Source organism: Chaetodon auriga, chromosome 21 (genome assembly GCF_051107435.1).
Source record: "Chaetodon auriga isolate fChaAug3 chromosome 21, fChaAug3.hap1, whole genome shotgun sequence".
NCBI classification, from domain to species: domain Eukaryota; kingdom Metazoa; phylum Chordata; class Actinopteri; order Chaetodontiformes; family Chaetodontidae; genus Chaetodon; species Chaetodon auriga.
The window spans coordinates 22408502-22433700 of NC_135094.1; the positions used below are offsets into that span (position 1 = coordinate 22408502).

The following is a 25199-nucleotide window of genomic DNA, read 5'->3' on the forward strand; positions in this document are numbered from 1 at the left end:
GTGGCTTTGTCTGGGTATGCCTTGGGATAGACCATCACCAGGTAGATCTTAGAACAGGATCCGGGCCCCTTACTTTTGTCACAGACTTCCGTGCAGCTCAAGGTGACTGTAATAAATACTTGCCCAAAGCCACCCCCAACTCTTCTGTGGGAATCAGGGAAAGCAGTTTTAAGAGGTTTGATCATTTCTTTTTTCTGTTAATTCACAAAAAGAAGCTGAACTGGAATGAAAAATCAAACATATTGAAAACATTAATGCAAGTTACTTGACAGAGGAAAACCGGAACAAACCAAGAAAGTATAAATTCCAAATAAATTATATTATGATTTAGAAATTTTAATTCCTGACACATAGACTCATAGAAAATTTCCTCTCTAATAATTAATTTGGCAAATCAAATAAACAAAACAAAGAAAAATAACAATCTCTACCTTTAAGGACTCAGTAGGGAAGTCCACCCATTCACCTGAAGAGATAAAAAACAATATTTATGCCAATCTATAGCATCAGAAAAACACCAAAGTCAAGAAGAACCTGAACAAGTCGATTACTTCTCGTAGTCCTAACTGCCGCCAAGAAAACCATCTTTATGAACTGAAGATCAAGAAGTACCACACAAAAAATGCAAAAAATTTCACATCTGTCAAAAACACCATGATGGATGAAAACCACTTACATACATGCATACAAACATGTAAACATACATGCACACATACATACATTCATACATACATATATACATGCATACATACAGGTGTAATCATAAATATACTCTATATACCCCTAACGAATTAGTGAATTATTGGCCATGTCTGATATAAATAAATATGTCTGAGGGGAATGTACTCAGGGTTTCTGTCGATACCAATGGACAGTCAGGTAAACCAACAAAAATTTCAGCCAAAACTGCCAGAAAAATTGGTCAGGATGCAAAGAAAAACAAACATATATAAACATGTACATGTGTGCACACATACATACATGCAAAAGGAAAAAAAAATGGAAAAGTGGAGGAAAATCAATAAAGTAATGATTCTGTTGCATTTATCAGCAGTACTATAAATACATGCATATCAATACCCATTAGATTAATAATAACATTACCAATTCTAACATATCTACATATCTATTGTAATTATTTCTTCTTTTCATGTTTTATTCCATTACATATTACTAATTTTGTTACGGCTGGAGGACAGACAAGGCCTGGACCCAATTGCAGAGGCAGCAAAAACAAAGTTTATTGAAAAATGTCCAACAAAAAATCACCTGAACCAGGGAAAGACTGCTTGCAAGCAGAACTGAAATACACCGCTACGGGGGAAAAAGGTACTAAAAGAAAGTGACAACAAAAACTAAGCAAGCAAAAAAGTAACAAATAAATAACTCAAAACTCAGCTAGGCTGGAACGAGCAATCAAAATGCAGAACAAAAGGCAACTGTGAAAAAAAGCAACCACAGCGAAAACCACAGGTAATTCACAGGAGACAGGAGGAGTGAGATGAGAGCCGCGCAAGAAACTCAGTGCGAGCTGTGTTCGACCTGGAGCTAGGAATAGTCCGGCACCGGGGCAGAGCATGAGCTGGCTTAAGAAGCCCCGTAATTACTGATGAGGTGCAGGTGCGTCTCATGGTGCTCGCAACCTGAATGACCTGGCTCCGCCTCTCTCTCTCGCTCCGACCTGCTGAGAGAAGGAAAAGGAAAAAAGGGCATGTGAACAGGGGAAAAGACAACTCAGGACCACAGCCTTAACAAATTTATAGTTGTTCTTTGTATCTCTGTCTCTTCTGTTTTACATTTTGTCATTATTACTGATAAAACCTACAGTATCTTATTATTATTATTATTATTATTATTATTATTATTATTAAATAACAGATAAACATACATCCATAACCTTCCCCCACATTCTAATTACTTAATTTTCTTTGCACACCTGTCATGAATTATTATGAAATACTTTATCATATTTGCCATATCATATTTGTCATGAATATTTTATCACCCATTACATTCTTTTTTATGTAGTCACCCCTCACACACATTGTTTCTATTCATTTCATTATTTCTTAGTTGTTTATTAAATAAACATTTTTTTTTTTTTTTTTTAATTTTCCTTCTCTCAAACTAGCACAACACATAGCAGCCAAGGTGACCCTGCTCTGTTATTCCCTGTGACATTCAATTAACTGGCCTGTATGTACTGTATTTACTGTTTTTACTTCTTCCTAATATTGTTTTATCAGTGTTTTGTGTTTTTGTTCTGTTAGTGTCTTTGTCACTACTGGTACAACATTGTTAAATGTGGTTATACGTGTATATATATATATATACACCCCCCCCCCCCCCCCCCCACACACACACACACACACACATACACACACACTCTCAATTACACCTGTCCATCTGATTTCATTCTCTCCTCCAAGGCTGTGGTGGGATGTTGACAACTGCATCTGGGACATTTTCCTCCCCTAACTACCCTCTATCCTACCACCCAAACACTGAGTGCTACTGGAACATCAGGACAAGCCAGGGCAACCACCTCCTCCTCTCTTTCTCTGATTTCCATCTGGAGTCCAGCTCTACCTGCTCTTACGATTACCTGGCTGTGAGTACTGTACCACAGCATGTGGGTGCATTATGTAATGCTTTTAAGATTATTAGTTTACAAGCTGAACACTTTATTGAATTGATTTGGAAAAAATTGAAAAACACGTCACGGTGGAGGTGTATAAGTACATTTATTGGAACAACTGGAAGTATTAAAACCTTGATTCAGGATGGTAAAAAGGTTTCTTAATGCTGTTCCAACAAGAGTGACACTAAACACAATAGTGTGCACACTGTAATCAAGAAAATACCTGTATGGATTTTACATAGGTACCCTGTGTAGTAAAACCAGAGTTTTTGGTTCTTGTAGCACTACCAAATGAGTCCACATTTTGTTTGTATCCTATGCATGCGCACAATGAAGTCCATGGGCATGCATCTGTGCATTGGTGATGTGATAAAATGTTCTTTTGGTTTCACAATGTTCAACTGATCAGCAGTTGGTGTACTAAGATATGTAAGTTATTATTTGGGTGTGCATCATGAGTGTATGCATTTATTGAGGCACCACAAGAATTACCTAAGAGTTTTGCATTTTGGGTTTTTTGAGAGATGCAAGTTAATTTAAATGGTTTAAGGTGGACTCTTAATGTACCATTTCTGTATGGTGAAGACTGTTGGATAACATTTTGGTATAGCTTTAATTATTACAATGTGTTACGGTATGTCAATTTGGACCAACAGTAGCGGAACCGGACACAGTTGAACAGTTCTCACTGTCTTTAATGTTAAATAGAAAATACCACTGGCTAAGGAAGCTGTGGGACACTGGCTTGAGTAGAGACACATGGAAAGAGGGGTGAACGTTGAGAGAAGGTGGCAGTTTGAGTCTCATAACACAGAGATTAATCACACGTTCAATAGTATAGGGAACAATAAACCGGGGAGCAAGTTTCTTGGAGTCCACTTGCAAAGGGAGGTCCCAAGACGACAACCAGACCTGTTGACCGACCTTGTATTCGGGGACAGGAGTCTGGCGACTGTTGGCAATCCGCTGGTTGCGTGCGGCAGTCCTAGTGAGGGCGGCATGGGCTTCTCCCCAGACTCAGCGGGTGTGGCAAAGATGGGCTTGAACGGAAGGTACGGCCACTTCTGTTTCCTGGCAGGGAAATAGGGAAGGCTGGAACCCTTTAGCTACCATGAATGGTGACATACCTGTGGCGGAGCTGACCAGGGAGTTGTGAGCGTACTCGATCCAGGGCAGGTGAGTGGACCAGGAAGCAGGGAGGCGAGCTGCCATGCACCGTAGGGAGGACTCCAAGTCCTGATTGGCACATTCTGACTGGCTGTTAGTCTGAGGGTGGTAACCAGAAGACAGGCTGGCTGAGGCCCCCAGTGCCTGGCAAAACACCTTTCACACCTGGGAGGTGAACTGGGGTCCTCGGTCTGAAACAATGTCCTGGGGAACGCCATGGAGGCGGAAGACATGCTGCACCAGAAGATTGGCGGTCTCTAAAGCAGAGGGGAGTTTTACCAGGGGAATGAAATGAACTGCTTTAGAGAACCGGTCCACCCTGGTGAGGATTACAGCGTTGCCAGCTGATGGCGGGAGACCAGTGACAAAGTCAACTGAGATATGAGACCAGGGGCGATGCGGTATGGGCAAGGGATGGAGGAGGCCGGCTGGAGCTCGATGAGCAGACTTACTGCAAGCACAGACAGGACAGGTGGCAACAAACTCTCTGGTGTCCGCAGCCATGGACGGCCACCAAAAACGCTGCTGCAGTAAGGAGAGGGTTCGGTGAAAGCCGGGATGGCACACCAACTTGCCCCCACTGGAGCACTAGAGCCCTTGCTGGGAGATCGGATGATCCCGCTGGGCCTCCTGGACCACCTGCTCAATCCTCCACCTGGCCGCTCACACAGACTGATGGCAAAATGGTCTCCACAGGGGTGTTGTCGACTGATGGCGCGAACTGGTGAGACAGTGCATCATGCTTGATGTTCCGGGATCCAGGTCGGTAGGTGAGGGTGAAGTTGAACCTTCCAAGAAACAGAGCCCACCGAGCCTGGCGAGAATTAAGCCTGCATGCAGAACGGAGATACAAGAGGTTTTTATGATCTATCCAAACGATGAATGGGTGTACTGCACCTTCAAGCCAGTGTCTCCACTCCTGGAGGGCAAGCAAGGCTGTGAGGAGTTCCCTGTTCCCCACATCATAGTTTTTCTCAGCGGGGGTGAGGTGCCAGGAGAAAAAGGCACAGGGATGGAGCTTCTGGTCCACAGGAGAGCGCTGAGAGAGGTCTGCCCTGACCCCTGAATCTGAGGCATCTCAACCACAAACTGCAGTTGAGGGTCAGGGTGTATTAGCACAGGTGCACTGGAAAACATAGTTTTTAGTTGGTTAAAGGTGGCCTCAGCTGCAGGCAACCACACGAAAGAGTGTTTAACAGATGTCAGTTGAGTTAAGGGGTTTGCCAACCTACTGTAGTCCTTAATAAATCTCCTGTAAAAATTGGCAAACCCCAGGAACCTTTGGAGCTGTTTGCGGTTAAGAGTGGGCCAGCCTCACATGCACCACATGCTCGTTAATGTCTCTGGAAAAGAATCAGAATATCATCTAGATAAACAAACACAAATCTGTTTATCATGTCTCTCAGAATGTCATTAATGACTGCCTAGAACACTGCTGGAGCATTTGTGAGGCCAAAAGGCCCAGGTGGGTGTTGAAAGCAGCCTTCCATTCGCCCCCCTCTCTTATCCGAACCAAGTGATAGGCGTTCTGAAGGTCTAGCCTAGTGAAAACAACTGCGTCATGGAGAGGGGTGAAAGCAGAGTCAATCAGAGGTAAGGGATATTTATTCTTGATGGTAATGTCATTTAAACTTCTGAAATCGATGCAGGGTCAAAGAGTCTTGTCCTTCTTTTTGACAAAGAAGAACCCAGCCCCAGCAGGAGAGGAAGAAGGGCGAATGAGGCCTGCCACCAGGGACTCCATGGCCTCTTTCTCCGGTTTGGACAAGTTGTACAGCTTCCTGGTGGATAATGCGGCTCCAGGGAGCAGGACAATAGCACAATCATATGGTCTATGCAGGGGTAAGGACAGGGCTTTATCCTTACTAAAAACCTGCTTGAGGTCATGATAAACCTTAGGGACAGCTGAGAGGTCAATGTCTTCAGGGGGTGCGGGTGAAACAGAAACAGTGGTATTGATGGCAGACTTGACAGACAGACAGTTCTGATGACAAAAACTGCTCCAGGAAGTAATGGAATTAGTGGACCAATCAATAATGGGGTTATGACCAGGGAAACCCCAAAACCACTGGATGAGTGGGTGAAGAAGTGACAAATTTGTGTGACGAGTTTGATTGTTTCTGTGTGGTTACCAGAAAATGTGAGGGAAATGGGAGCAGTGCGGTGGGTGACTGAGGAAATAAGCCGGCTGTCCAGAGCCACAACCTCCTTGGAAGCCGGCAACATGACCAGGGGAATGTTGATCTGCTCGGCTAGATCAGAGTCACTGAAGCTGTCATCTACTCTGGAATCAACTAAGATGTGTATGGGGAGTGAAATGTGTGACCAGTGCAGCATACCTCTCAGCTGAAGACGTCTTGCAGGGGTTGAAGGAGAACGGCTCACCAATACCCCCCAATCGGTTGGTAAGCTTACACTTTTGGCAAAGAGGGACAGGTCTCCTGGCGATGTCCCACATTGCCACAGTAGAGGCAGAGACCCAGGTGGAGCCAGCGCTGTCTTTCCGTTGGGGTGAGCCTGGAATGCCCCAGTAGCATGGGTTCCTCAGCGGAGAATGGAGTCAGAGAATGATCCCCTTCCTGTCCGCTGTTAACCTTCTCGGATGGTGCAGGTGAGGGTGGTGGCGACCGCACTCTCTCCCTGTGCCTCTCCCTGAGTCTGTTGTCCAGCCGCGTGGTTAACTCTATTAGCTCCTCCAGGGAACTAATCTCACTCCAGGCTGCTAGCTCGTCTTTTACCTCGTCTGATAGCCCCTTATAAAACACTCCGGGAAGTGTGCTCTTATGCCACCCACTCTCTGCTGTCAATATGCAAAACTAAAGCGTATTGCGACACTGAACCCCCCGCCCGGATGAGAGACAGCAGCTGACTAACTGCCTCCTTACCCTTAACTGGGTTATCAAAAACTTGGCACATCTCCACAATAAAAGCTTGGTAATTTGAACACAAAGTCGGATTGCTGAGGGAGATGGCAAGAGACCAGGCGGCGGCTTTATCAACACACAAACTCATAATAAAAGCTATGCGGGACTGATTGGTGGAGTAAGTCATGGGCTGCTGACTGAAAACCAAATTACACTGGTGCAGAAACTGAGTACAAGTACTGAAATCCCCAGAATACCTGTTAGCAGTGGGAATGTAGGGCTCGCGAGGCAGGAGAGAGGAGGTGACGGGCTGAGCAGCAGGAGGCGCAGCTGGCGGCGGCGCAGCAGGAGGTGCAGTGGGAGGCGGAAGCAGCAGAGAGGCTGAAGCGGAGAGGTGAGCGAGTTGGGTTGCCACATGGTCCATCCGATCGCCGAGCTGGGAAACGCTGGTGGAGAGCCGTTGTAGTGTTTCCATCACCTGGCATAGAGTGGACTGATGTTGCCCCACTAACTCACCTTGAGAGGATCTGTTTGATCCTTTCCGAGTCCACTGGGCCCATTTTGGCCAGATTATTCTGTTAGGTTATGTCAATTTGGACCAACAGTAGCGGAGCCGGACACAGTCAAACTGTTCTCACAGTCTGAAATGTTCAACAGAAAATACCGCTGGCTAAGGAGTAACCCAAAAATCAAGCTCTTAAAAAACAAAGGCAGAGGAGACGGGAGTCGGCTGTCCTAGGCGTGACCGGCGAAGAAACAAGAACAGGAGGCAGCGAGCCACAGGAGACAGAAACCAAGAGAACCACGATGAGACATAGGCCAGGTGGCTGGAAATAATCTGGCAACGAGGTGGAGGGATGACCAGTGTTTTATGGAGAGATGATTAACGAGGATGAGACACAGGTGTGCCTCATATGAAGACCAGCCAAGGCAGAGATCGGCCAGCCCCATCACCTGTCGCACCTGCAGTGAGAAAACCACAAGAGGGAGGGGGAAGGTGGAGAGAAGAGCACAAGTACAAAAAAAACAAAAAACACAGACCCTGACACAATGTCCTATTTACCTAGAATAAAGGCTTTCAATACTTGCATTTGTGACAATATTTGGATTTGTATATTTGCTGAGGTGTGTTTTTGATTCATCATTTTGTCCTTAATATAATATGTTTATCAGTTTAAAACAGTTTTTTTTTTTACCAAGCACCATATCTTTACATAAAACAATTCACTTAGAACCTACAAACCACAAGCTTCAGTTGACATCAAATTATTATATTTATCATCATTATTATTTTGAGAAATAGGGGCATATCAATTTTGATTGGTTTTATGCACAAACAGGTTACTATCTCTGGCTACAACAAAAGGAGGCCAATAGAATGTAGACATTTTACTAATTTAAATTTGCATACCATCAAGTCATATGTGATATTACTTTCAGAAATCTGAATCCCTGAAATCCAAATAGTATTGTTTCTATTACTATTTGCTAGTGCTAATTTCATTATTCAATGACTGTGTGTGTGTGTGTGTGTGTGTGTGTGTGTGTGCGTGTGCGTGTGCGTGTGCGTGCGTGCGTGCGTGCGTGCATGCATGCATGCATGTGCATTCAGGTGTATGATGGTAACAGCAGCACTGCTCCTGAGTTGGCCAAGTTGTGTGGCGGACAGCTGCCCAACACCATCAGCTCTTCTAGCAATCAGCTTTACATCAAACTGCGCACTGACAGCAGCATCAGCACTGGAGGCTTCCTTGCTTCATACATCTCCAGTATGAAAACACACACATACTGCAAAAAGTCTGAACATGCCACATTATGTTAGATTTTGGTAGCTTTGGAATATAAACTTTTGTGTTGCTGAAGCAACAAGTCAGAGTTTTTTGAAAAATCCAGAATCACATTTTAGCAGACCTGCAGAGGTGTTTACAAAACTGAACGTCCATAACTGAAGCAGTTTATTGCATATGTCATGGGCCATGTACAAACAACATTAATCTGTGTCTTTAACATTAAAGTGAAGTATTTTACCAGATTTAACTTGTACTTTACTTTCTGTCTGCAATCCCTGGGCAGATAGACATAAACATGAATACTAACTAATGTAATGAATACAAATGCATGCTCAAAATGTAATAAATACTAAGTTCAGTCATAGACAAAAACATACATACAAACTGCAATTATTACACTCAACACTAAGTGCAAAATAATCTACTGAGAAATCTTAATTTGAACATATATGGTAGAAAGCTTTCTTGTTATCTCTTTGGATTGTTATCTGAAAATATGCTTTAGTGTAAAAAAAAAAATTAAGGCATTAAAACTACTTCTAAAACTACAGTTTTCTTTTACTTAAATTTACTTAAGCACATGTCAAGGAGTAAATGTAACTGCTTGCTATTGGCCCCAGCATATATTGGCTGAACTCCAGAGAATCAAACTGAGATATACATTTAATTCAAATATACATTTGTCTTGCATTGTGTTGTATTGTGGAAGAGCTTTTGATTTTGTTTGTTTTCAGAATGCCATAGCATGCTCATCTCAGGCCAACACAATGGAGTGGTGGAGTCAATTAACTTTCCCAATAACTACCCAGCCAACTCTCAGTGCAGCTGGACCATCCAAGCCAGCAGTGGAAACACAGTCAACTACACATTCACTGCTTTCCAGCTGGAGGCCACCTCCAGCAGTTGTGACTATGACTACATCAAGGTACGCAGATGCACACTATTCCACCATATCAACTAAAACTCATTGCTACCCCAACAGTTACATTAAAATTTGTACAATTAGTTACTGTATCTTTTGATAAACGGATAGTGGATTGACTTAGGTGACAGAAGCATGCTGATGACAGCATCTCCTGTCAGGTATCCTCTGACAGGAGCCGATTGTTCCTGCAGCCCAATAATTCTGAAACCCTTACTGTCTGAAAAATGTCTCATTGGACTGAAAGAAAAACAAAAGCCCACTGCTCTAAAGGACCATTGTTCCAAAAATAACCAGCTTGGTGTAGGAAAGGATGAAGTCAGGTGACCTTTGCCAGGTGACATTTATTGTCATGGTAAAAATAGTCAGGTGAACATTGTCATGGCAAGAATAATATACATGCAATTAGTGTAGTGAAATGGATGCAGTTTAGTCAGGTTTATGCATCAAAACAACTTGCTTAGGTTAAGAAAAATAACCTGGTTTGGGTACAAGTAGGTACATTAAATACAACAATTATTGCACGTAAGTAAGGTGGTAATGCCAGTGTGTGTATTTTTGGAACAATGAGAGCAATGGGCATTTGTTTTCAGAATAATGGGTTGTTCAGATTTTTGGAGTTTCGGAATCATGCACAGACAGAACAATAGCATGGCACCCTCTTCTCTGTGTAATGATATCATTATGTATGTATATCATCATGATACAAGTTACTCAGACAAAATAATTCATTGTTAGTTACACATTACTCCTCTGACATTGCAATGAAATGGCTCTTACTCAGTGAGGACAGTAATTTCTGAATTTACTACTTTACCCTTGAATTACTTTCAAATTTTTACCTGTCACTTGTTCACTATGCAGCTTTGGCCACATGCAAACTCTTTCTGCTGCAAATGTTTTTCAAATCCATGGGTTACCATCTTTGCCATAGTCACTCCAGCTTTGCCATAGTTTTGCTCAAAAGTATTTCTGTTCATAATTACTAGTAGTCACTGTTACTGTTTCTTCATCTTGTTCTTTGTTTTTCCTTTTTTTTTTTTTTTTTTTGTGAATATTGGAGTCTCTGATCACTTTGCCCATTCAGCCATAAATTAAATCACATAACATCATTATGTCTGAGGAGTCCAAAACTGAACCCAAAGTCAATGATCTTTTTCTAAAGCTGACCAAGTGCCAAACTGTGATTATTTCATAACTGTAACCATTTCATGACATGTTAGAAAGGCTTTCTGGCAGGAAAGCTTTGTGCATTGCACAAACACCAAAGGATACCTTGTGCATCTGTAAGAGATGCTGGCAACTGTAGCAAAGCGGCACCAATATTAGACAATCTGGGATGAGAATGTGTTGCATTTTAGACAAAATGAACATTCCATTGCATGCTTGACTAATAACTAAACTCCATTAAATTGCCTGGTTTTGCCACGCCTAAACATCAGCATTTTTAATCACATGCTGGAGATGGGGGCTCACATCAAGGTTGGATGCTGGATCAGGTGATCTCTGAATGACTGCATATTTCATGGAAGATTTCAACATACATCTTGGCAATCACAGAAACAGTAATGCCAAAGAACTTAATAACGTAGTTGACACTTTCGGACTGTCCCAACATGTCTCACAATCCAACATCCCTATGATTTATTTATTAGAAAGGGTCTTACTCCCCACAATCCATTGCATCAGAGAAATAACCTGAATTTATATGCCCGATAAAAGTTTAGCATGTTTAAAGCTGTAATGACAATAAAGGTTGGCTTTTTTTTTTTTTTTTATCACTGCGATGACATCCCCAGAAATTAAGCACAAGCCACTCTATTAACTTAAAAACTGGCATTCATTCAAACTTTCACCCAATGCTACTGAAAAGAATAAAAACAAATCTCTTTGTCATCATAAGTGTTAAGGTTTCTATTTTGAAAATTAAAGTTGAGAAATAGAGATTTAAAATGTGTTTTGTCTTTTTCTCACTTTTAGTGTTTTATACCAACAGTAACTAAACCCCAAAACCATGTTTTCAGCTGAAAACTATTATGTCTACGTATTTAGTCGTGTCTTTATATTTTAGTATCTGACATAATGACTTATGATGCAGTGTAGATTCTTTTAAATGCATGCAAATGTGTTACCCTTTACTTAACACCAACAATGAAACATTACAATGAGGTATGCTGCATTACAGATGAACATCCATATGAACTTCACTTTACTTAAAGCATACATTGATAACTTATGATCGTTCATGGAGTATTATAGCATCCTATGAGCCCTTACAACAGTCTATTGTTGAGGTGTGTGTATAAAGGGGTACAAGTAGTCAAAACGTATTATAAGCCCCATCAGTCAGTCTGTAGTTTATAACCTGTCAAGAGCACTCATAAGACCCTTGGATTTATCAGTCATTATAAGCTAGATTTATAGTTATTCATAACTGTGCTCATAATGCACTAGAGATGTGGTCTTCATAGAAAGTGTTACCATATGTTTTTGCAATTTTGTATTATACTCTTCATGGAGGCTGCGGCCCATCAGGACCAAAACCTCACGCCACAAGAACAGTTTTTTCCTGTCTGTTGTCAGCCTTACCAACAAGGCCCGGAATCCCCCCTGACACTCTTCACATTCCACCTCGGAGTCATTTTGTCACATTGATATAAATACAACTCTATGCGTTACATTAACGCTCAACTTGGACTTCTTTCTGAAAAACAGACTGTGTTTCCGGAAAATAGCAAACAACAAAAAACAGACTTGTGCATATACTGTATATTTAAATTGTTATATTTTATGCTCTTATTTTAGTAGATGTGTCATGCACCAATTTCACCAGAACAAATTCCTTGTATGTGTAAAAGCGTACTTGGCAATAAAGCTTTTTCTGATTCTGATTCTGATTCTGATTCATTCATACCATTTTCTCCAAATATTACTGTCCTAGCTCTATAATGGCCCTCACGAGCAAGCTCCCCTGATTGGCACATTCTGTGGATACAGCCCACCCCCAGCTAACAGCACCACAAGCTCAGCTCTCACCATGGTGTTCAGAACAGACTCCTCTGTGTCCATGTCCGGCTTCCAGATGATATGGTACCAGAATGGTAAGACGGAAATGTCTTCTGTTGTTGTGGGTCACAATAAGACAACCGCATGCAGAGATCTTTACTTGCTCATTTCTGGGTTTTTTTTGATGACGATGAGGAAGTTTTTAGTGGAGAGAGAAATTTTAATTGAAGCAAAATTTTTCATATGAAAATGACTAAAAATTAATCTGAATTGACAAGTTTTATGTACAGGAGAACACAATGGCACAATGGTTTCTCTCTCTCTCTCTCGCTCTCTCTCTGTGGACATATATATATATATATATAGAGCGAGAGAGAGAGAGAGAGAGATATACAGTTTTAATATATATATATATATATATATATATACACACACACACACACACACACACACACACAATGTATTCCCACTGTATATTCCCAAACTGTCAGTGCATCAGACTCTTTGGTCCCCTCTGACTTGGTGTGTGTCCTTGCAGGTTGTGGTGGGGAGTTCTCTGGTCCCAGTGGCTCCTTCACTAGCCCAGACTACCCCAACAGATATCCAGAGAACAGAGAGTGTATCTGGTATATCACCACATCAGCTGGCAGTAGCGTGACCCTCACTATCCATGAGTTTGATGTGGAGTTCCACCAAGATTGCAATTATGATGTGCTGGAAGTAAGATATGGATCTATCTCCTATGTTTTGGCTTGTTCATTAAAAATAGTTGTTGATGCAAGTGCTTATTGTAACATTGCTCCATATGGTAAAAACTCAGCAGGTGATTTCTTTAGTCCATCATCATTAGGCCAGAAATTTACTCTCAGTACAGTGAAACTCTAGCAGAATGCCATCTTCTCTGAGGTGGATAAATATAATCTTAATGGCTTTCATTGGTTAAATTTCAATCAGAGTGAAGCCTATATGACTCATCTGACATGCATGTAAAATAGCACATAATAGGCTAACTCCATGTATTTTTTCAAAAGAGAAAAAGCTCTCTAAAGATTATTTTTACCCAAAGACAGTGCTGGGAACAGTACAGAAATGTGCTTATAAGCAAATAATATTTTTAAATAATACATTTTCTTAACTCGTCATTTTATGTTACAAAATATTTTATGTTACTCATGACTATAGGTTCTGAAATCATTCTGAAAGCATTAACTTGACAAGTCTAACAGATGTATGTACAAACAAAAAACAGGAAAAGAAATGTAACACGTAATGTTTTGTTCAGCTTAATCAGAAATTAATTAAGAGTAACAATTTCAAGTTTTAATTTTTACAATGTAGCTGGGTAACAAACTTTCAGTGAAGCTGTGGTAGCAGCATTTTACAGTAGATGGTTGAAGTCACTTTAACTACTTACCTCAACTTCAAACTACCCAACAATAAAACAGTAATCTAAAACAATGCATCAAATTTTATAAACTGACCATATATTTATTGTGTAAAATCTTAACTTGTAGAGGAGTGAAAACTAAAGTATTTCTGAAATTGTTGTGTAGATGTTTGAAGTAGCATAAAATGAAAGTATTCAAATAAACTACAAGTACCTCAAATATGCTGGCCTTTTGTTTCAGAGGGGATGACAAGGAAGAAAGTATGGAAGTTAGCCTTAAACTTGTTCTTAGTTGGACATTTAGAATCAGAATCAGAATTCCTTTATTGATTCCCAAGGGGAAATTGTTTTTGTTGCAGGTGCTCCTTACAAGAATAATTAGAATAAAATTAGAAAAGAGAAAAGAAAATATATATATCTAAAAACAAAATCTCAAAACAAAATATTTATACTGAGAATATATAAATATAAAACAAAATATACAACAATATATAAAACAAAATATATAGACTGAGAAAAATAAAGAGAGAATATACAGAGGGATGTAAATTGAATTTGGTCAAATATGTATCAGTATAATATCATTATAAATATATGTGATCTAACAGACAGTGAAAAGTCCAAGGTTTTTTGAGTCTGTTGGCATTCGCCATCCTCAGCCTGCTGCCCCAGCATGCAACAGTGTAGAGAATAGCACTAGCCACCACAGACTCATAGAAAATCCTGTGGTGGCTAGTGCTATTCTCAATTACATCAGTATATCAATAACCTGACCCTGTTCAATAGCCAAAAAATAATATTAATATCAAATACTAATCTGTGGAAGCCCATACAGGACTATATTAAAATGAAAATTCAAACTTCAAGGTGACAAATGTAATTCCACAATAGCATTACAATTTTCCATTATTTTTAGGTGTTTGACATTTATTTTGAAGGACTTAACCTGCTCCCAAGTGGACAATATTCAAAAGCAAAAAAGCATACAGCATTTCCAGTCTATTGCATTTACGTTGACATGTCATCACACTCTAAAGTGGACAAAATAAAAATGAAAAGGCAATTTTCTAACTTGAAAATGAAAACAGCAATAGACATTTAATTTTTAAAAACTTAACCTGGTGGGCAATAATCAATTTGCATTTACATTTACACATCAGCAAACTATAAAGTGAAGAAAATGAAAATGAAAAAGCAATTTTCTAACAACTTAAAAGTTAAAATTAAAATCGCATGAAACCTTTCATTTTCAAAGACTGCATGTACATTTACATCATGCTCTGAAGTGTACAAAATTTAAACGATAATGTAATCTGTCAGTCTTCTCACCAAAGCAGGTCTTCAGTTAGAACGTCCCTTCCTCTGTACTATATGAATTCTCTATGAAGTCAAATTTTGGTTTGATAACATTGTGCTATTTTTAGGGTGAAATAGGAAGGTCCTAGACATGTTTTTATCACAGTATTGAAATTACACTTACAACTTCTACAGAATAATATCAATTCATTTACTTTCAAACTAATGAAGAACATGAAGTCATATGCAGAAAAGGGACAAAACACACAACAGTTAACACTGCATACAAAAACAAAACAGAACAAGGCAGTGTCTGGGGACTAGCTACCTTGTCCTCTTTCAGTTATATTAAAGTTTAGGTTTTATTAATGGCTCTAACATATCTAAAATCACCCAAATCCCAAGGAACACATTTATCCAAACAGAAACAAATACAGTAGCAAATCAGAAAGGTCCTATCTCCATCCTACTCTGAGACTATGGAGCTTGTCTGACTTCATCATGGACCTGTAGCATAACTTACATACAGTATATCTTACAGACAGTAGACCCATGTCTTGGTCTTTCTTTGGTACTAAGAAAAAAAACGCCCTTAATGTGTGGCTTTCCTGTTCCCTGTAATTCTTATGTATGTCTAGTCTAGTCTCTGGTTTCCCTGTTTCTTAGATAATTGTTGTGTTTCCCTGGAGCTACTTTCTTGTTTTTGGATATTTGAACTCTTTTGAACTCAGTTGGATTTTGGTTTACCTTATTTTTGTAAAAATAAATCTTTTGAATGGCTTCCGCCCTGCCTTTTATTAAGTCTACATCATTGGGTTTACTCCCTGTTTTTTGCATAGCCAGAAACCATGACAGTTCCCCTGTTTACTGTTGGATGCAGGTGAAATTGATTCGTTGTTGACATTTATCAATGGTAAATCTTGAAAGCATCGTGAAATATATGCCATTGCCAATGGCATAGGCTACCACATCAAACACGTTGGATCTAAGAGAGCCAAGTTTACACTGAGAAACACAGTGCAGAGGAAGTGACATGCTAACTGACGACCTCCCTTGATGAGAGGTCTGAGTGATTATATTTTCATTTGAATTTTGTTCACATCAGAGCATGATATAAATGTAAATGTAAATGCAGTAGCCTGATGATGCTGTTTCCCTTATTGCATTTCACTATATGAGCATATGAAAATTCACATTGTACTATGGCATTTTTATGCAAATAACAAATACATGAATAGAAAATTATAATGCTTTTGTGGAATTGCATTTTTATTTTCAAGTTTGTGTTTAGATTTTGTCATAGTCCCCTATGGGCACCTTTATGTCACTTGTCAAAGTCTGAGTGTGGAAGGGGCTCAACTGTTAGGAGTAACATGCCCACTACAACTCACCAGCTGTCAAGTACCAGTGGGTGTTTCCTTCCTTCCTGCCTCAGGGGCCAATAAAGAGCTCATTATGGCTTGGCGAAAAGAGCTTACTCAGACAAGTGACACAGCAAGAGGGTGAGATTTATGCTGTATCAGAAGTGCTTGCAAATAGCAATTTTCCTTTTTAATAAGAGAGGACTTCAAGGATGAAGACAAACTGGTTAGTCCGGCAAATGTATGTCAGGTTAACTGCCCCACCTCTGTAAAAGAGCAGTGCACAGCTACTAGCCTATGAGACCTTTTAGGGCTGTCTGTCCAAAAGGGACTTTCCATAACCCAAACTCTAACCCGTAACACTTATTTGTTATGTGAAGACAATTGTGTTAATATCAAGTAAATATATTTCCTAGTAAATGTAGTAATGGCTTAATGAGTGACTCATTAAGCCATTACTACATTTACATACAGTGTAACTGGTGACCTTGGATTAGTTTATAAACATTGAACAGCAGATGGACTTTTGAGCATTACTTTTGACTATCTCTTAGGTGTACGGAGGCCCGGACTTGTCAGCTCCTCAGCTAGCCAAGCTCTGCACCACCACATCCAGCCCAATGTGTGTCTCCAGCACTGGGAACCTGGTCACAGTGCGCTTCAAATCTGATGGTTACATCAGTGGTCGAGGTTTCAGTGCAAGCTGGGCTGAAGTACAGGCAGGTGGGTGGACATTATTGAGTTCATGTCCATATACCATACATATAGCCACTGTATAGGTATCATGATTTCATTTTTATAATACATGATGGTAAGGTAAGTAACAAGCTTAAGTCCTCTTCAGGAGACAGGTATCATGCAGTGCCAAATTGTTGCAAATTACAGTTACAGTAACTTAGTTTGGAGTAGTATGATGTTATTCAGATTTATTCAGCAGAACCACGTTAATTATTTATCCAGCAATATAGACAGCCTGCTATAACCGGTCCACCATGTGTGTCTTGATGAAGAAAAATGAATTTCACAAATAAAATGGCTAAATGCAAGCTACATTAAATGAGGCTCAGGCTTTTATTTATATCATTAAACACAGTTAACAATGTTAAATTTAGCAGAGAGACCATGAGATCGGAAAAGTTTAAAGTCTTAAATTATGACTGAAAACAGAAGCAACTGATTAGCAGTGATTTTCGAAGCTTGGTGAAGACTTGACAAGGCAATATATGATAAAAATTGAAACATCGCATGTACATAAGTAAACACACCCTTTGCTATGGCACTCAAAATTGAGCTCAGGTGCATCCTGTTTCCACTGATCATCCTTGAGATGTTTCTACAACTTGATTGGAGTCCACCTGTTGTAAATTCAATTGATTGGACATGATTTGGAAAGGCACATACCAATCTATGTAAAGTCCCAGTTTTGACAGTGCATGTCAGAGCAGAAACCAAGCCATGAAGTCAAAGGAATTGTCTGTAGACCTGTGAGACAGGATTGTATCAAGGCACAGTTCTGGGGAAGGGTACAAAAAATTTCTGCAGCATTGAAGGTCCCAAAGAGCACAGTGGTCTCCATCATTCATAAATGGAAGAAGTTTGGAACCACCAGGACTCTTCCTGGAGCTTTAGGCCAAACTGAGTAATCAGGGGAGAAGGTCCTTGGTCAGGAAGGTGACTGAGAACCCGGTGGTCACTCTGACAGAGCTCTAGCGTTCCTCTGTGGAGATGAAAGAACCTACCAGAAGGACAACCATCTCTGCAGCACTCCAATAATCATACCTTTATGGTAGAGAGGCCAGACGGAAGCCTCTACTCAGTAAAATCAGATCAGAAATACTTTACTGATTCCCGAGGGGAAATTGGCACATGACAGTCCACTTGGAGTTTGCCAAAAGGCACCTAAAGGACTCTCAGACCATGATAAACAAGATTCTCTGGTCTGATGAAACCAACATTGAACTCTTTGGCCTGAATGCCAAGCATCATGTCTGAAGGAAACCAGGCCCCTCTCATCACCTGGCAAATACCATCCCTATGATGAAGCATGTCATGTGGTGGCAGCATCATGCTACGGGGATGTTTTTCAGTGGCAGGAACTGGGAGACTAGTCAGGATCGAGAGAAAGATGAACAGAGCAAAGTACAGAGAGATCCTTGATGAAAACCTGCTCCAGATTGCTCAGGACCTCAGAGTGAGGGGAAGATTTACCTTCCAACAGGACAATGACCCTAAGCACACAGCCAAGAAAATGAAGGAGTGACTTCGGGACAAGTCTGTGAATGTCCTTGAGTGGCCCAGCCAGAGCCCAGACTTGAACCCCATTGAATATCTCCAGAAAGACCTGAAAATAGCTGTGCAGCAATACTCCCCATCTAACCTGGCAGAGCTTGAGAGGATCTGCATAGAAGAAAGGGAGAAGTACCCCAAATATAGGTGTGCCAAGCTTGTAGCGTCATACTTAAGAAGACTTGAGGCCGTAATCGCTGCCAAGAGTGCCTCAACAAAGTACAGGTAAAAAGTAAAGGGTGTGAATACTTATGTACATGCAATTTTCAGTTTTTTATTTTTAATACCTTTGCAAAAAATTCTTAAAAAAAAACTTTTTAATTTTGTCATTATGGGATATTATGTGTAGATTAATGAGACAAAAAAGGAATGTAATCCATTTTGGGAAAAGGCTGTAACATAACAAATTGTGAGGAAAGTGAAAGGGTGTGAATACTTTCTGAATGCATTATACTGTGGCGTCAGGTGAGTCATCTCAGAGGCAAAATGCTATACTCTTTACTCCACTATATTTATCTGACACCGTTTGATAATTACTTTTCAGATTACATTTGCTGCTGGGAGCAATGCACAACCTGGACATTATAAATTACACTTATATGTGTCCCTCAAGATTTTTTACTTGCTTGTAGGCTACCGATCTATGAGACTTCTCAAATGTGTCACAGAAAAAGTAAAAGTCTATGACTGATTATTATTCCTGCAGCATTATTATTACTGCAGCATGTCCCCAGGTCAGGGTGATGTCCTGTAATTTAGGAAGCTCACCTTCCCAAACCTGCCTGGACAGAGCTTGTCCGCAATAGGTTCATCTCTTTGTCCAACATAGAGCCCAGGTTATCATTTGGGGCCATCTGCTGGTGGTGAAAGGAACAACTGAACACCACCCTTGCCTTTTTGTGATGCACAATGAGCTGGATCATTTCAGCTTTTCTATCCATCCATTCAGCAAGGTGTATTAGTTGATCACAACCACAGTAGATAATGCCCATTGTCAGATGGTATTCAGCCAAGCTATTCCTGTAACTATTGGACAGCTTGCTACATAGGAGCCATGTCTTAGTTGAGCCACATGAATGGTCCTGCCCATCTATGTGGCTCAGTATTTCCAACAACATGTTAACTGCAGAGGACAACTATTGAAAGGCATGTGCATCACTTATTGTCACTGGATGTGAGCCAAATATGGCTTTCAACTCTCCTTGGATCAGTTGTCTTGGCTGACCATACCGTTGCTGCAAACCATGCATTACACTAACAAATGTATATTCCACCCACAGAATAAAGGCACTTTGAGCTTTGGAATGGCATATAATGCATGTTGAGCCTTGCAGAGTTGAGGGAGGGGAGTATGCTGATGTCTGAATGAATTGAGCCATAGGGAGCTATCCAGAGTGTGGTGTTGAATAAGCTGTTCCAAACCATATAAGTGGCAGAGAACAGAAAGGGAGTCCAGCCTCAACCCAAGATGGCTGAATGGAGGAGGTGTTAATTCTGGCAGTGGTTGAGTTTGAGCTGCTGCCTGATGAGCATAGTGAAGCTTAGCTGTTGTGGTGCTGACTGAACAAACTGAGGTGTGTCATGTGCTGGCTGAGGTGCTGCATGTGCAGACTGGAGTACAAGCTGGACAGGCTCAACAGACTTAAGTGCAGGATTAGTGGTTGCTCTGTGCTGCATGATAGGCTGTGCCAAAGATGGCTAATAAACCGTGGTCCACAAAAGGAGCATTCCCAGGGAGCCTCCCTCTGTGGACCATGGCTCTAGTTCAGTAGTTGGGGCATTGTAAGATTTAGCACTGTCCACATCTGTCTGCAGTTTTTTTATTTGCCTGGCTGTGCACTATTGGCCAAAGTTTCCAATGGGAGGTAATGCAACTTCTTTCATTCAAATGAAGGATTTATTTCCAAACATGAATTTATTGTGCATGTGAGGGTTAGCAATCTAAGCGGATACAATCAAATTGGAAATTTAGCAAATAAGGGGTGGAGGGGCAGGAAGAGTAATGAAACACTAATATGGTGTTGGCTTCAACAAATAGAAAGTCATGTGACCGGAACAGACTGTCTGGAGTTGCGTGACGGCACTGCTGAGTTCACTGAATCCCTGCACTGTTCTAAACAAGACACATCTTCCCAGGCCTGCAACGCTGGAAAGAAATTTTCTGCAGTAGGTTCATCTTTGTCTTTCTTTAGTTCACAAGGCCTGGACCAGGAGCTTAGCACATGTAGTGAACGGAATTGTGTACCCACAGATACAGGCCATCTCAACTTAGAAAACACAGGTAAACAAACAAACAAACAGCTGGTAACATAAAGACAAACTTTGACAAATAAACTGGGTTACATCTCAGCTCATTGACTAACTTGAGAACCTCATGGGCCTGCTAACTGCCACATAAGCTTCTAAACAGTGCAGTATTGACAGTTAATATTCTAATGCCACAATCACATAACCTCCGATATTATTTCTAATAACTTACATTGTCACAGAAACACTGTTGTAACAAAGGATATTGATAAGGGAAATTAATGAGGGGAAATAAATATTTGCAATGTAAAACCTACTGAAAAACCTACCTAACTGATTGAGTTGTGTGCATGCACACAAAGACAAAACAATAACTGTAATTGTACTTATTTTAACAGTAGTTTATGGAACATTACATTTTCTTTTACTCATTCCATACTCCCACCAGTTTGTTTAGTCTTTTTCTGTCTCTCACAGAACTGCCACAGCCCAAGCAGACCACTGCATAGAAAATAGCAGATGTCACCACAGAGTCATAACATGTTTTTAACACTGCCCCACATGCTCCAAAGGACTTCAGTATTCTGAGCAGATGGAGATGACTTTGGCCCTCCTGTTAGTCCAGTCCAGTTTGTTGTTCAGGTGAACACCCAGTTATTTGTGCAATGTCCAAGCCCTGGATGTTCACTAGTGTAGCCATATGGTCTGGACTCTGATGGGTTGGGGGAGGGAGTGGAGTCAAATCTGTTGAAAAACAGATTCAGTTCATTTGCACATTATTGATCTCTAGATTCTGGGCCCGTCCTGCCCTCACTGTTGTAGCCTGAGATGGTTTTCAGGCCTCTCCACACCTCTCTGGCATTGTACCTGTGAAGGGACTTCTCCAACTTCCTCCTGTAGCTGTCCGTGCCTCTCCTCATCTTCCTTTACATCTCTCTCTGCACACTCCTCAGCGAATATTTTGTCTCCACATCTAAAAATCCTCTTTCTTTCATTCAGTCAGTGGTGTTGAAGTGCAATGACGTGCGAGAACTCCCTCAGGAGATAATATGGCCAAATGCTAACAGCTAGGAGCTCTATGTCTCTTGTACAATGCTGCTTCTTTACAGTGATGTGCCATGGATTACACCATCTGTTGTTCACAAACATCACCATGCCCCCACCCTTCCTCTTACCGCTCTTCATCGCTCTCTGTGGGGATCTGCGATCTTTCCACTCCATTTGTGCTGCTGAAGGGATATCCCAATGTTGTTTTAATTAATCCAGAAAAGAGTATAAAGCAAATCATTAGTCTCCCCAGTTTTACATCCCTAAGTGTAGACGATCAACTGAGACTAGTGATGGAAGAAACACAAGAAAAGCACAAAAGAACACCAAAACAAAGAAAAGTGGTCAGAGCTGCTACGACTAGCTGCCACTCATGCAGTGCCTTCTTGAAAACAACCGTCACAACTAAATGCTTAATTCTTACCCTAACCCTAACCTTACGCTTAAAACTAATTCTTGACCTTCAAAAAACCCTTTGAAGTTGTGACAACTGCCCAAAATGTCCTCACTTTCCACAAATGTCCTCACTCTGTAGTTTAAAAACTTGTTCTGGTCCTCACTATGTAGGAGGCAAAGGCAAAGTCAGGCCATCCCACTTTCTATGCCAAGCCCATGTTTAAAACTATTATGACATTGAGTGCAGGCTAGACTAGCTACCCTGTTTAGGTGCCCTCTTCCTCACCAGCCTCAGCTAGTAGATGCAGTAGAACTCTCACATTCCCCTGACTCACCTGCTGTTACAGCTACAGGAGATAACTCTTCTTGCTTCACCTCTTGTAGCCACGCTTACAACTCGTTGCCTGCTTCATCGTCTTTCATTTTGAAGAAGTTTCTTATGTCCATTGCTTAATTCAATTTAATTTCTATTTGTATAGCGCCAAATCAGAAGACAGACAGAAACAAACAGAAGTTGTCTTAGGACACTTTCTATATAGAGCTGCTACAGGCCAAGCTCCAGAGACCCAACAGTTCCCTCATGAGCAAGCACTTGGTGACAGTGACAAGAAAAAACTTCCTTTTAACAGGCAGAAGCCTCAGGCAGAACCAGGCTCTGGGTGAGCAACCATCTGCCTCGACCGGTTGTGTGAGAGAGAGCAAGAGAGAAAGAGTGAGAGACAGACAGAGAGGCACAGAAATGCAATCACAGTAACAGTGACAGTGGATGTAATAATAGTAGAAGCAGTTGCAGTGGATGTCAGGCAGGGCCATGGCAGGAGACATAGCTGTAATCCACAATCCAGATTCAGCCACTGTACATGGGAACCTGCAAGACAACATAGCACAGAGACTCTGGGGAAGAAGCTAAGTTAGTTACATGCCGCGGTAGGACATGGAAGCGTGCAGATGGAGAGGGAGAGAAGAACAGAGGAACTCGGTGTGTCTTTGGAGGCTCCCCGACAGTCTAATGCTATAGCAGCATAACTAGGGGCTGGTCCAGGACAAGCCTGAGCCAGTCCTATAAGCTTCATCAAAAAGGTAGAGACAGTGTCTGCCTCCTGGACAAAGACTGGAAGATGGTTCCACAGGAGAGGAGCTTGATAGCTAAATGCTCTGGCTCCTGTTCTGCTTTTGGAACTTTAAGAACCATAAGTAAGCCTGCATTCTGGGAACACAGTGTTTTAGTTGGGTAATGAGGTACTATGAGCTCTTTAAGATAAGATGGTGCCTGACCATTTATGGCTGTAAAAGTAAGGAGGAGGATTTTAAATTCTATTCTAAATTTTACAGGGAGCCAGCACAGAGTGGCTAATATCAGAGAAATATGATCTCCCTTCCTCATTTTTGTTAGAACACGTGCTGCAGCGTTCTGGAGCAACTGGAGAATATTCAGCAATGAATTTGGGCAGCCTCATAGTACGGCATTGCAATAATACAACCTGGAAGTTACGAATGCATGGACTAGCTTTTCTGCATCGTTTTGAGACAGAATGTGCCTGATTGTTGCAATGTTACAAAGGTGAAAAAAGACAGTCCTTGAAATTTGTTTTACATGGGATTGAAAGGACATGTCCTGATCAAAGATAACTCCCAGATCCTCTTTACAGTGGTGCTGGAGGTCAGCGCAATGCCATCCATGACTGTTATGTCATCAGAAAGTGAGTTTCTAAGGTTTAGGGCCTAGTACTATAACTTCAGTTTTGTCCGAGTTTAGCATCAGAAAATTGCAGGTCATCCAGGTCTTTATATCCTGAAGACACGCTTGTAGTCTAGTTAACTGATTGGTTTCTCCTGGCTTCATTGGTAAATATAGCTCGGTGTCATCTGCATAGCAATGACAACTTATTGAGTGCTTCCTGATAATTTTCTCTAAAGGAAACATATATAAGGTGAATAGAAGCCTGCAGAACTCCATAGCTGACTATAGAGAGCACAGAGGAGTCATCACTAATGTGTACAAACTGAGGGCGATCTGAAAAGTAGGATTTAAACCGTCTAAGTGCAGTTCCCTTAATGCTGATAAAGTGTTCCAGTCTCTGCAATAGGATACATGGTCAATGGTGTCGATTGCAGCGCTAAAATCTAATAAGACTACTACGGAGACAGGTCCTTTATCTGATGCAATTAGAAGGTCATTTGTAACTTTAACCAGTGCTGTCTCTGTGCTATGATGCACTTTAAATCCTGAGTGGAAATCCTCAAATAAACTATTGCTGTGTAGAAAGTTGCAATGCTGATTAGCAACTTTTTTCTGAAGAATTTTTTCTCAAGAAGAATAGTTACCACCAGATGCCAATAATGACAAGCCCTGTAACCAGTGTATGTTCTTTCTTTCTCTGTCTCTAAGGCTCACACAAAATGCATGTGTGCCAAGTGGTGTGTAGTAAACGTGCTGCTTGAATGACACATCTGAGTTGGGGTCACTTATCAACACTGCAGGATAGATTCAGATTTTTTTCAATTCTGTCTTAAGAAAATAGTCACATGCTCACATATACATTGAAAATGTTTTTCATCTCTTGAGTAGTTCCTCCTTTATGATATTACCTCCTGTTTTGTGCCAATATGCATGTCGCTATCATGGCCAGCCTTTACTTATGTTATGAAAACAGTGACCTGACTGTTTTGTCTGTCCAGCTGAAGGAATGCTAATCATAATTTACCTTGCTTCAAAAATCGGAAGCAAAGCATTATTGTAATAGAGACTTTACAACAAATGGTCACTGGCAGAATGTCAGACAGTGCAA

At 40.9% G+C, this 25199-nt stretch overlaps 1 protein-coding gene and 1 pseudogene across 1 annotated transcript in view; both read left to right on the forward strand.

Moving 5' to 3' along the window:
- cubn (cubilin (intrinsic factor-cobalamin receptor)) overlaps nt 1–25199 on the forward strand; it is a 220026-nt gene that overhangs the window by 67889 nt on the left and 126938 nt on the right. Inside the window, exons 25-30 of the mRNA XM_076721417.1 lie at nt 2430–2611; nt 8285–8441; nt 9197–9387; nt 12326–12485; nt 12929–13110; nt 16989–17157. Of these exons, the coding sequence (XP_076577532.1) occupies nt 2430–2611; nt 8285–8441; nt 9197–9387; nt 12326–12485; nt 12929–13110; nt 16989–17157 (1041 nt within the window). The remainder of the gene's footprint in view (nt 1–2429; nt 2612–8284; nt 8442–9196; nt 9388–12325; nt 12486–12928; nt 13111–16988; nt 17158–25199) is intronic.
- Nucleotides 17827–18949, forward strand: LOC143314505 (uncharacterized; annotated as a pseudogene).